Below are 12,822 nucleotides of genomic sequence, written 5' to 3' on the forward strand. Positions count from 1 at the left end.
CGTCTTTTGGCCTCACCCACAAGTTATTTGGTCCCACCTACCTGTTCTTTGGCTAGGTAAAGATCTGGCCCTCAGAATAAAGAGAGAGGGACCCACCCCAGGAGTCTTGAGAATGTAGGAGATTGCAAGTGCTGGAACATGAGGCAGAAGCAGGAAAAAAATGTGGCCTGACATTTGGGGGTGGGAGGGACCCCCACTATTGCCCTGGGTCCAGATGACATCCTTCCTTCCTTCCTTCCTTCCTTTATTTTTTAAAGAAAGCTCAGTCTGAGTTGTGGTGCAGTCCAGCCCTGGTTCCTAGCAAGACTCATCCACACTTGCCAAGGGAATATTTCTATTCACCTGACTGTGTATCAGATTTACCGGTACAGTAGTGCCCCGCAAGGCAAATGCCTCGCAAGACGAAAAACCTGCAAGACGAAAGGGTTTTCCGTTTTCAGAGGTGCTTCGCAAGACGAATTTCCCCATGGGCTTGCTTCGCAAGACAAAAACGTCTTGCAAGTTTGTTTCCTTTTTCTTAAAACCGTTAAAACCCAGGGTGCATTGCTTCAAGAGGTGCAGTTGCGACTTGATTTCGAGGAGCAACTCATAGCACGCGGTCTGGTAGCCGTTTTTGCGATTTCTGCGATTTTTGAAGACTTCTGTGATTTTTTGAAGATTTTCCAGAACTTCTTTTGCAGCCATTTGGTAAGTTAAACTTTTAAAACTTCTAGAAACTTTTTTTGGGTTTTTGGATTTTGGGTTGGGGTGTTAGGAATTGAAGGACTTGGTGTTGGGGAAGGGTCTGCAAGAATCTGGAAGCTTGTGGGGTTTTTTCTGATGTTTTCTGATTTTTTGGGACCATTGGGGCAAACTGCCTTTTTTTAAGAAAAAATTGTCTGGCTTTGGATTTCTGAGTGGAGGGTGGCTGGGGGGGTTCAGGGAACTGTTGAGAAGGGGTTTGCAGGAATCTGGAAGCTAGTGGGGTTTTTTTCTGATTTTCTATGATTTTTTGTGACCATTGGGGCAAACTGCATTTTTTGAAAAAAAATTCTGGCTTTGGATTTCTGAGTGGTGGGTGGCTGGGGGCGGGGGTTCAGGGAACTGTTGAGAAGGGGTTTGCAGGAATCTGGAAGCTTGTGGGGGGTTTTTCTGATTTTTTATGATTTTTTGTGACCATTGGGGCAAACTGCATTTTTTTTAAAAAAAATTCTGGCTGTGGATTTCTGTTGAGAAGGGGTTTGCAGGAATCTGGAAGCTTGGGGGGGGGGGTTCTGATTTTTTCTGATTTTTTGGGACCATTGGGCCAAACTGCCTTTTTTGAAAAAAAAATTCTGGCTTTGGATTTTTGTGTGCAGGGTGGCTGGGGGGTGGTTCAGGGAGTTGTTGAGAAGGGGTTTGCAGGAATCTGGAAGCTTGGGGGGGGTTCTGATTTTTTCTGACTTCCTGTGACCATTGGGCCAAACTGCCTTTTTTGAAAAAAAAAAATCTGGCTTTGGATTTCTGTGTGCAGGGTGGCTAGAGGGGGGTCAGGGAATTGTTTTATGGGAGGTTTGGTGCTTTTGGATTTTTTGGATGCGCAGCACTGATTTTCTCTTTTTGGGGTTTACGAAAGTAGGAGCAGTGCTGCCATGGGGCCCAAGAAGACTGCTGCTGCGGAGGCCGGCGAGAGGAAGAAGGAGAAGGTCACCCTGGAAATGAAGAAGGAGATCATCCGGAAGCACGACAGTGGAATGCGTGTGACGGACCTCGCCAGGGAGTACGGGAGGAATCCATCCACCATCGGGACCATCCTGAAGATGAGGGAGAAGATCCTTGTGACGGACGTGGCCAAGGGAGTCACCAGGATCGTCAAGAACCGCCCAGCTGTTCTGGAGGAGGTGGAGAAGCTGCTGCTCATCTGGTTAGAAGAGAAGCGGCGTGCAGGGGACACAGTGACTGAGGCCGCCATTTGTGAGAAGGCCAAGGCCTTGCACGCAGACCTCGTCCAGCAACAGCCAGGAACCTCAGGCGAGCCTGAAGTCTTCAAGGCAAGTAGAGGCTGGTTTGACCGGTTCAAGACCAGATCTGGAATCCACAGGGTGGTCAGGCATGGAGAGGCTGCCATTTCAGATGTTCCTGCGGCTGAAGACTTTGCAGCGGAGTTCCTGGAGGTTGTGAAGACGGAGGGCTACGTTCCACAGCAGGTCTTCAACTGTGACGAGACCGGGCTGTTTTGGAAGAGGATGCCCAAAAGGACATTCATCACTCAGGAGGAGGCCAGGTTGCCTGGCCACAAGCCCATGAAGGACCGTCTGACCCTGCTCTTCTGTGCCAACGCAAGCGGCGACCTGAAGATCAAGCCCCTGCTGGTGTACCACTCTGAGAACCCACGGGCCTTCAAGAGACACAAGGTCGACAAGGAGCAGCTGAGTGTCATGTGGCGATCCAACAGTAGGGCTTGGGTCACACGTGTGCTGTTTGTGGACTGGGTCAATCTTGCTTTTGGCCCTGCTGTCAAACAGTACCTGCTGGACAATGACCTGCCACTGAAGGCTTTGCTCGTGATGGACAATGCTCCTGCTCATCCTAAAGGCCTTGAGGCGGACTTGTTGGAGGAGTTCAGCTTCATAAACATCATGTTCCTGCCGCCTAACACCACGCCACTTCTCCAGCCGATGGATCAGCAGGTCATCGCCAATTTCAAGAAACTGTACACCAAGGAGCTTTTCAGGCGATGCCTCGAGGTGACCGATTGCACCACCATCACCCTGCGGGAATTCTGGAAGGAGCACTTTGACATCGTCACCTGCTTGAAGATGATCACCACGGCCTGGAACGGGATCAGCCAGAGGAATTTGAATTGCGCTTGGCGCAGCCTGTGGCCAGACTGTGTGGCACCAAGTGACTCTGATGCACCAGAGTCAACAGTGGTGCAGGACATTGTTTCCCTGGGGAGGAGCATGGGCCTGGAGGTCACAGAGGAGGACGTCAGCGAGCTGGTGGAGGAGCACGACCACGAGCTGACCACCCAGGAGCTCAAAAAAAATCTTTATTCGGCTTTACGCCCATAATGAAACACAACACAACAGAACAAAACAAATCAAATAAAACAGCGGACTCATACAAAACACACGTAGTATGACACCGTTCACAACTCACAAGGACATATATTAGCCATTCATAAGAAAAGTTTGTTAAAGTTAAAAAATTTTAAGGACTACTCTAAAATCAGTATCTGATGGCATTATAAAAAATTCTTATAGCTGTCAATAATCAGCTAACATTCTATTCCGTCTCTTATACGAGAGGACGGCTGTTAGGGATTTAGCAACCTGTAGGGTAATATAAGGATCCACATCCTGAAGTGCCCAGGCAAGCTGTAGGTCTACTGGTTTGCCAGCCATAGGCTGGATTATGGAATTTAGTATGCTAGCACGGGCTGAGCTATATAAAGGGCAAATAAACATAACATGATGAAGAGATTCGGATGTTTTCATTTCACAAGCACACATTGAAGGGACTTGGCCCTTAGAAAATCTATGTCTCAGCACGTTTGTTGGAAAGACATTGAACCTAGCTCTAATGAAGGCATATCGGTGAGACGCGGCCATAAGCGATGTTAAATAGGACGGAGCGCGGTAGATGGGGGTTATGCCAAAGTTTAACGGTGAGCATACTCCACCAGCAGCTACGAAATTTTGGTATAGCTCCGCGTCATCCAGCCTTTGGTTTATACACCTTTTTGCCACATTTAGGTCCAGCTTGAGCAATTCAGTGGGTGAGATCTCATAGGACAGCAGTTTGGCATGGATTTTTCCTGACCACAAATTTGTGAAGTCATCACGCCACATGCATTGAATGAGATAGTGATTCGGGAGTTTATGCCAAAGTGATATCCAATAAATCAAAACTCTCCTCCATATAACTAACTCCACTGAGGGGATCTTCATTTCTAGGCGAATAGCCGCATTACTTACGCATGTTGGTAATTTTAGAAGTCGGCGTAAGAATTGGCTTTGAAGTGACTCTAAAGGTGAGAGGTTTGCAAAGGCAGCCCATAAAGGTGCGGCATAGGCTATTGTAGCCATCACTTTAATGCTTTACACTTTCAAGGCCGCAGGGATGAATAGGGCCCCCTCAGAGTAGAAAAAACAGAGGAGGGAGTATGAAAGGGCCTTTGTCTTATTTTGAAGATACTCAACGTGCGCTTTCCACCCTAAGTTGTATTGAAAATAAATTCCTAAATATTTAAATTTATGTACTTGTTTGGTTTTCGTGCCCTCCAGTTTCCATGAATAAAGTTTTCGACTCCTTGAAAATATCAGTACTTTGGACTTGGTGTGGTTGATAGACAGGTGATTAGAGTGGCAATATGTCGCAAAGATCTTTAGCGCCCTCCTTAAACCCACTCTGGAGTAAGAGAGTAGTACCGCGTCATCTGCGTAGAGAAGTAAAGGGCAACGGTAATCTGCTATACACGGGGCGTGGATAAATTTTTGTGAAACGGCTAATGGGTTCCTCATATCACTGATAAATAAGTTAAAAAGAAGAGGCGCTAGAATACAACCCTGGCGAACACCCCTATTTACTGGCACTGGATTGGTCAGGTCTCCAGCAGGGGATAATCTCACCCGGACCCGGCATGAAGTTGGGAGATAAGCCACAGAAGCCTTCTATCTATTCCCCAACAGGCAAGTTTATCCCAAAGTAAGTTCCTCGGAATACTGTCAAACGCAGCTTTCAAATCTATGAAAGCTGCGCAAAGTTGGCCCCGTCGAGGTGTCGAGTATTTCCGGGCTAAGTGATAAAGAATAATTGCCTGATCTGTTGTGGGCCACCCAGGAGCTTGTTGAACTGCAGGCAGGGGCTGTGCAGGAGCAGGCCTCGCTGGAAGATGAGGAAGCAACTGAGGAACGGCTGTCCTCCAAAGAACTGAGGGACATTTGTCTCAAGTGGAAAGATGTGCAGGCTTTTGCAGAGCGGCACCACCATGACAAGGACCTGACCCATGACCTTGCGTACAGTTTCGACACGAGGGTCATGCCGTCTTTCAGGGAGGTCCTGAAAAGGCGGATGAAACAGCAGACCATGGACAAGTTCTTCACCAAGAAGCAAAGAGGAGAAGAGGAACCGTCTTTGAGTCGTCCCCCAGAGTCTTAGAAAATGCTTCTCTGCCATGTCTACAAAGATAAGTTATTTTTCCTTCCATTTTTGAAATGCTCTTTAGAGTATGTGTGACTTTAAAGAGCACTTAATAAACTGATATTGTACCAAATTTGGCTTTGTTCCGACTTTTTTTGACCATAAGGTAAAGGTAAAGGTACCCCTGCCCGTACGGGCCAGTCTTGACAGACTCTAGGGTTGTGCGCCCATCTCACTCAAAGAGGCCAAGGGCCAGCGCTGTCCGAAGACACTTCCGGGTCACGTGGCCAGCGTGACATCGCTGCTCTGGCGAGCCAGAGCCGCACACGGAAACGCCGTTTACCTTCCCGCTAGTAAGCGGTCCCTATTTATCTACTTGCACTCAGGGGTGCTTTCGAACTGCTAGGTTGGCAGGCGCTGGGACCGAACAGCGGGAGCGCACCCCGCCGCGGGGATTCGAACCGCCGACCTTTCGATTGGCAAGCCCTAGGCACTGAGGCTTTAACCCACAGCGCCACCCGCGTCCCTTTTTTGACCATAGGAACGCATTAATTGATTTTCAATGCATTCCTATGGGAAACCGTGCTTCGCAAGACGAAAAATTCGCTAGACAAAAAAACTCGCGGAACGAATTATTTTCGTATTGTGAGGCACCACTGTATATCAGAAAAATATATTTTCTTTTTAGGATTTGCTAAAACCACTCATTAGGACAGGCAGAGCTTGGCAGAAGATGTAGGGACGTCTTTCGATTTCCTGGAGGTGTCCTGAGAACAGAGATGGATGAGCAAGACTCAGCAGGGCCTGAAGCAGGAGTACTTCATTCCATCGAAACCTTTAGCCATGGAGGAATCTGGGGAAAGTCTGCCCAGAGGATCCTGGGTGAGGAGGACACCCTCCGCTCAGATGTGCAGAGCCAGCAGCTCAGGCGGCTTTGCTACCAGGAGGCCAAAGGACCCCGAGAGGTTTGCAACCGACTCTACCACCTTTGCCGTCAGTGGCTGAAACCAGAAAGGCACACGAAAGCTGAGATGCTGGACCTGGTGATCTTGGAGCAGTTCCTGGCTGTCCTTCCACCAGAGATGGAGAGCTGGGTGAGGGAATGTGGAGCAGAGACCAGTTCCCAGGCGGTGGCCCTGGCTGAAGGTTTCCTCCTGAGTCAGGCAGAGCAGCAGGTGAGAGAGACTTTCCTCTGGATACTCCCAAGGGGCTCTGAACTCTGAGAGTTTCCCCCAATTCTCTACTAATTTTGTCATTTTTTTTGGAAAGCATCCGAGGAATGATATCTGATACCCCTAAAGTGTTTGTGTGCTTTGCCATTCCAGTTCTAATCTAATTCTTTTGAATGCTTGTTGCTCTTGCAGGGGAAGGATCAGTTTCCAGAAATGGGTCTGGATTCCTCTGAGGCAGAGAGATCTCCATTGGACTCCAGAGTAAGGCCACTGGGTAAGGAGGGAGGAGTATTTCCTCCCCCATTTTATCACATGTTGTGGATTTTGAAACTAATCCGTGAATTATTCTCATCTTTTGGTGGAGGTCACAGGGGGCCAAGAGCCCAGAGGAGGGGAGATGTATTTTAGCACAACTAATTTGTGAAATGGTTACTAACGTCCACGTTTACGTGGCTACTCTTACTTTTTGGAAGGCCCACCTGTAGTTTTCCTTCTGAGTGAAGCATGCACTTACCTTTTTCTCTCGTAGGAGACCGAACGATGCCAGCAAGACCTGTTTGTCCATCTTTTCTTGGTGGTGAAGGGGAAGCTGCCCCTGTGGAAGCAGAGCAGGTAGGAGGAAGGAGCCATGTGGGGAAAGAGGATGTCATGGACGGGTTGGACACAGAGGAAAGGTGGGAGGAACCGCCTAGGAAAGAAGGGCTGAATGCTAAAATAGGCACCTTGATGTTTTCTAAGAGGACAACCTTTTTCCTTTTCTTTTAGGGTCCAGTGTGCTTTGAAGATGTAGCTGTGCATTTCACAGACGAGGAGTGGGCGTTGCTGGATCCTGACCAGAGAGCTCTGCACAAGGAAGTCACGGAGGAGAATCATGGGATCTTGGACTCTCTGGGTAAGGCTTCCTCTTGGATCATCCTATCTCCTTTGAAATTCAAGAGATGGGTGGAGCCTCGGATTTTTCAATGGGGCTCAACACCCACAGCCCCTGGGATTCTAACACTCCCACAGAAAATCTTGGATTGAAGAGTATTGGCTGCTTACCCTGTGAATATTCTTCCTCCAGTTCTGCCTTTATAAAGCATGAAACCCAGCAAGATGGGCGGGTTATAAATAATACAATTATTACAATTATTATCATTATCATCATCATGCCTACCCCCCTCCAAGATGGCTCCCCTTTTCTCTTGAAGGGCTGGCCTGTCTGCAGCCCCACAGCCTCCCATCAGGGCCCCTTCTCCAGGGGCAGCAGCACAGGAAGGGCCTCAGGAAAGCAGCCATGACTCCAGGAGGGCTGGGAACCGTCTGGCCAGATGCAGAGGAGGAGGAGAAGGAAGGCTGACCCCTCTCCTTCCCCTCATAGGGCCAGGGCCACCAGAAGCATAGGGTGCTGAGCAGGGGGAAAGGAGCTCAGCTGAAGAGCCTCTGGGGGAGATAAGATACCCCTCCGTATTTTTCCGAGGCTTCTCTGAACTGCACAAGGCCTTCTTAAATGTAGGCTTCTAAAGGGATTCAGGAAGTTCAAGTAGCTTCAGATTTTTTGTTTCTGTTCTTGCTACTTTCTGTCCTGGGTTGAACAAAGAGACGAGTGACATTGGGCCAAACAAAATCCATCCCAGAATATAACCAGGCTTTTTGAATCTCAGGGAGTGAACCCTGTAGGGAGACCTCACATCTAACTCCCTTCAGTTCTTCCTGGGTCACAAGCATTACTTAGCACTACTCCATAATTGGGGGCTCCATTGCTTCCTGAGGCTCCAATGTATTTCTCTCTCAGTTGCAGGTGGTGATGAATTGCAGCTGAAGAACGAGGGAGACCACGACAAAATCCACAGAGTGGGGAAGTCCTATCCATATTCAGAGTGCAGAGAGAGCTTCAGTCAGAGCTCCCATTCCACTTCAGATCAAAGAAATCCCCTTGAGAAGAAACTCTATCAGTGCTTGGAATGTGGAAAGAGCTTCAGGGAGAGAAACAAGCTCACTGTCCATCAGAGAATTCATACAGGGGAGAAACCCTATCAGTGCCAAGAGTGTGGAAAGAGCTTCAGTCAAAAGGGCAGTTTAACTACCCATCAGAGAATTCATACAGGGGAAAAACCCTACCAGTGCTTGGAGTGTGGAAGGGGCTTCATTGACAGACGCCAACTCACTGTCCATCAGAGGATTCATTCGAGGGAGAAACCTTATCGATGCTTTGAATGTGGAAAGAGCTTCAGTCAGAGCACCCAGCTCACTTCCCATCACATACTTCATTCTGGGGGGAAACCATATCAGTGCTTGCAATGTGGAAAGACTTTCACTTGGAAAATAAGTTTCACTTCCCATCAGAGAATTCATACAGGTGAGAAACCTTATCAGTGCTTGGAATGTGGAAAGAGCTTCAGGGAGAGAAACAAGCTCACTGTCCATCAGAGAATTCATACAGGGGAGAACCCCTATCAGTGCCAAGAGTGTGGAAGGAGCTTCACTCAAAAGGGCAGTTTAAATTCCCATCAGAGAATTCATACAGGGGAAAAACCATATCGGTGCTTGGAGTGTGGCAAGAGCTTCTTTCGAAGAAGCCAGCTCACTGTCCATCAGAGAATTCATATAGGGGGAGAACCCTATCAGTGTTTGGAATGCGGAAAGAGCTTCTGGGAGAGAAACAATCTAACTGTCCATCAGAGAATTCATACAGGGGAGAAACCCTATCAGTGCCAAGAGTGTGGAAGGAGCTTCAGTCAAAAGGGCAGTTTAAATTCCCATCGGAGAATTCATACAGGGGAGAAACCTTATCACTGCTTGGAGTGTGGCAAGAGCTTCTTTCGAAGAAGCCAGCTCACTGTCCATCAGAGAATTCATACCGGAGAGACACCCTATCAGTGCTTGGAATGTGGAAAGAGCTTCAGTCACCAAGGCCAGCTCAATGTCCATCACAGAATTCATACAGGGGAGAAGCCATATCAGTGCTTGGAATGTGGCAAGAGCTTCCTTCAAAGAGGCCACCTCATGGCCCATCAAACAATTCATACCGGAGAGACACCCTATCAGTGCTTGGAATGTGGAAAGAGCTTCAGTCACCAAGGCCAGCTCAATGTCCATCTCAGAATTCATACAGGGGAAAAGCCATATCAGTGCTTGGAATGTGGAAAGAAATTCACCCAGAGCACCCATCTCACAATCCATCACAGAATTCATACAGGGGAGAAACCCTATCAGTGCTTGGAATGTGGCAAAGGCTTCAGAAAAAAGCGCAGTTTAACTTCCCATCAGAGAAGTCATACAGGGGAAAAACTGTATCGGTGCCAAGAGTGTGGCAAGAGCTTCAGAAAAAAGAACAATTTTACTTCCCATGAGAGAATTCATAAAGGGGAAAAACCTTATCAGTGCTTGGAATGTGGAAAGGGCTTCATTGACAGATGCCATTTCAGTGTCCATCAGAGGATTCATTCAGGAGAGAAACCCTACCAGTGCTTGGAATGTGGAAAGAGTTTCACTTGGAAAAGAAGTTTCACTTCCCATCAGAGAAGCCATACAGGGGAGAAGCCGTATCAGTGTTTCGAATGTGGAAAGAGCTTCATTCAAAGAGCCATTCTCAGTGTCCATCAAAGAATTCATACAGGGGAGAAGCCATATCAGTGCTTGGAATGTGGAAAGAAATTCACCCAGAGCGCCCATCTCACAACCCATCACAAAATTCATACAGGGGAGAAACCCTATCAGTGCTTGGAATGTGGAAAGAGATTCATTGAGAAGGCCAAACTCACGAGCCATCAAAGAATTCACAGCAAGAGAAAACTATTTCAGTGCCAAGAATGTGGGAAGAGCTTCAGTCAGAGCGCCCGCCTTGCTTCCCATCAAAGAACGCACATTGGGGGCAAATTATAGTAGTGGCTGTATACAGATTAATATCAGGAGACCTTAGTTTGTATGAGGTGAGAATTGCAGTTGGGTTCTTTGCCACATCTGGTGCCCTATAGTAATTCCTACAACGTACCCAAGAACTGATTTACAAGTTCTTGGCCAAGGTGTTTAATGCCTTCTTCACAGTTTCCTTTCTCTTGGCAGATCAAGATGAGCAGGTGACAGCAAAGGTTGCAATTTGGATTGGGTTGCAAAGCTGGGACAATTAGAATAAGATCCACTAGTTGACTATTGACTCAAAACCCTACAGTGCATTTTATATAACGGACATTTTATTTTTATTCTTTGTATAGTGTTGGACTATATTAGGTTCTGCACTGACAATGTAACACTGAGGCGCCGGATAAAGATCTACCCAAACAGGAAGCCCTGGATGACAAGGGAGGTCCAGGGGTTGCTAAAGGCAAGAAATACTGCTTTCAGAAGTGGAAATAAGTCGCTGTACAGCTTAGCTAGAGCCGATCTAAAGAGAGGTATCCGTGTAGCAAAGGAGGCGTATAGACAGCGGCTGGAGAATCATCTACAAAGTAACAACAACAGGCAGGTGTGGCAAGGTGTACAAGAATTAACAGGGTGTAAATCCAAGGACTCCCTGGCAGACGAGGGAGGGGCATCCCTCGCTGAGGATTTGAATGCCTAGCAACACCTGCTGAGGCTTTACCAACACCAACACCACTCCCTGTGAAGGCTTTGCCATCATCACCACCATTACCATCATCAGTACAAAGGAATGTAGTAGTCTCTGGAAAAAGAAGAGATGAGGAAGGTGTTGAAGGGAATCAACCCAAGGAAGGCCACAGGGCCAGATGGGGTAGCTGGAAGGGTATTGAGAGACTGTGCAGATCAACTAGCTGGAGTTTTCACTGGGATTTTAAATCAATCCCTAGCCCAGGCTATTGTTCCATCCTGCCTAAAGTCCTCTATTATCGTTCCAATAGCAAAAAAACCTAACCCGGAAGATCTGAATGATTTTCGTCCAGTAGCACTCACACCTATAATCATGAAGTGCTTTGAAAAGCTGGTACGAAATTATGTCATTGCCTGCCTACCAGAGGGACTGGACACATTCCAATTTGCTTATAAAACGAAAAGATTGGCAGAGGACGCTGTGGCGATTGCCCTCCATGCCGTCCTTGCACATTTGGAGCAGCAGGGGGGGGGGGTATGCCAGACTGCTTTTTTTAGATTTTAGCTCGGCATTTAATACCATTCTACCACAACGTCTGATGTCTAAACTGGAAGATCTGGGGCTTCCGTTATCACTTTGTGGGTGGATATTGGACTTTTTGTCAGACCGCCCCCAGAGGGTTCGGTTGGGCCCTTATACCTCTAATATGCTTAAGACTAACATAGGAACACCACAGGGATGCGTACTCAGTCCGCTCCTTTATATTCTTTACACGTACGATTGTGTCGCTACTCACCCTAGTAATAGGGTTGTCAAATTTGCAGATGACACAACCGTGATTGGGCTCATCTCTGAAAGGGAGGGTGAAATGGATTATAGAGATGAGGTGGAGCGGCTGACAGAGTGGTGCAGAGCTAACAATTTGCTCATAAATACAAGGAAGACAAAGGAACTTGTGGTGGACTTCAGGAGACAGAAGAGCAATGTCCAGCCACTTTTGATTGATGGGGTCTGTGTGGAGAGGGTAACAACGTTCAGATTTTTGGGCATTGAATTACAAGAGGATCTGTCCTGGAGTGTCAACACAAGGGGGCTTGTGAAGAAGGCGCAGCAGAGACTGTATTTTTTGAGAATACTAAGGAAAAACCATCTTCCGCAGAAACTGCTGCTTGCCTTCTATCACTGTGCCATTGAGAGCGTGCTCACTTTATGGCTTATGTGTGTGGTACGGAAGCTGTACTACCCAGGACAGGATGGGGTTGCGCAGGGTTGTTAAGGCAGCAGAGAGCATTGTTGGCTGCCCACTCTCCACCTTAGAGCAGATTTATGCCACAAGGTGCCATAGGAAGGCACTGGACATAGTAAAAGATCCATCGCATCCTGGTCACTGTCTCTTCGAGCTCTTGCCGTCGGGACGGAGATACAGGACGATGAAGACAAGAACGAGCCGTCTTAAGAACAGCTTCTTCTCCAGAGCGATCTCGGCCCTGAATTGGAAGCCCGGACTTTGAAAGTCATCTAATCGCCCTTGCTGTATTTTACTATATTGTTTAATTAGTGTTTTTATGGAGCAGCCAAGTAATTTCGTTGTCCCCGAAGAGGGCAATGACAATAAAGATATAAATTATTATTATTATTATTATTATTATTATTATTATTATTATATTGTATTGTTGTTTTATTGGTATGGCGGGGGGCTGATGCAAATAAAGATTCATTCATTGAATATTTTCTTCACATCATGCCTGGTGTGAGGGATAAGAGTGATTTGGTGACACTGATGAGATTGCTGTCCACGCTGAACTTTCCTAGGAAGGACTTGGGGTAAAATTTGTGATAGTTGATTGAATAATAGATATTAAAGACTTTTATTCTGTCCGAAGTGTTCTAGTACTTATTGCATTTAGCCTTTTCAATAGAATGTATTAGGCATGATTTTTGTATGCCTGCATTTTGTAATCCTCATGCCACCCTCCTGCACTGTGTGAAGCTGTGATGTGTACATTGCCTGCCGCTTCC

The 12,822-nt window shown here is 47.2% G+C and overlaps 2 protein-coding genes and 1 long non-coding RNA gene across 3 annotated transcripts in view; 2 read left to right on the forward strand and 1 right to left on the reverse strand.

Moving 5' to 3' along the window:
* The window catches only part of LOC310684216 (uncharacterized protein), a 34,584-nt gene extending 24,442 nt beyond the window's left edge, over window positions 1-10,142 (forward strand). Inside the window, exons 4-6 of the mRNA XM_083454889.1 lie at window positions 6,805-6,887; window positions 7,041-7,167; window positions 8,050-10,142. Of these exons, the coding sequence (XP_083311015.1) occupies window positions 6,805-6,887; window positions 7,041-7,167; window positions 8,050-10,139 (2,300 nt within the window). The 3' untranslated portion in view covers window positions 10,140-10,142. The remainder of the gene's footprint in view (window positions 1-6,804; window positions 6,888-7,040; window positions 7,168-8,049) is intronic.
* The window catches only part of LOC310684888, a 239,051-nt gene that overhangs the window by 47,571 nt on the left and 178,658 nt on the right, over window positions 1-12,822 (reverse strand). The window lies entirely within an intron of this gene.
* LOC310684217 (uncharacterized protein) overlaps window positions 1-12,822 on the forward strand; it is a 43,505-nt gene that overhangs the window by 17,125 nt on the left and 13,558 nt on the right. The gene's annotated exons all lie outside the window — the stretch shown is intronic.

The sequence above is a fragment of the Podarcis tiliguerta genome, assembly GCF_965153285.1.
Source record: "Podarcis tiliguerta genome assembly, chromosome: 8".
Classification (NCBI taxonomy): domain Eukaryota; kingdom Metazoa; phylum Chordata; class Lepidosauria; order Squamata; family Lacertidae; genus Podarcis; species Podarcis tiliguerta.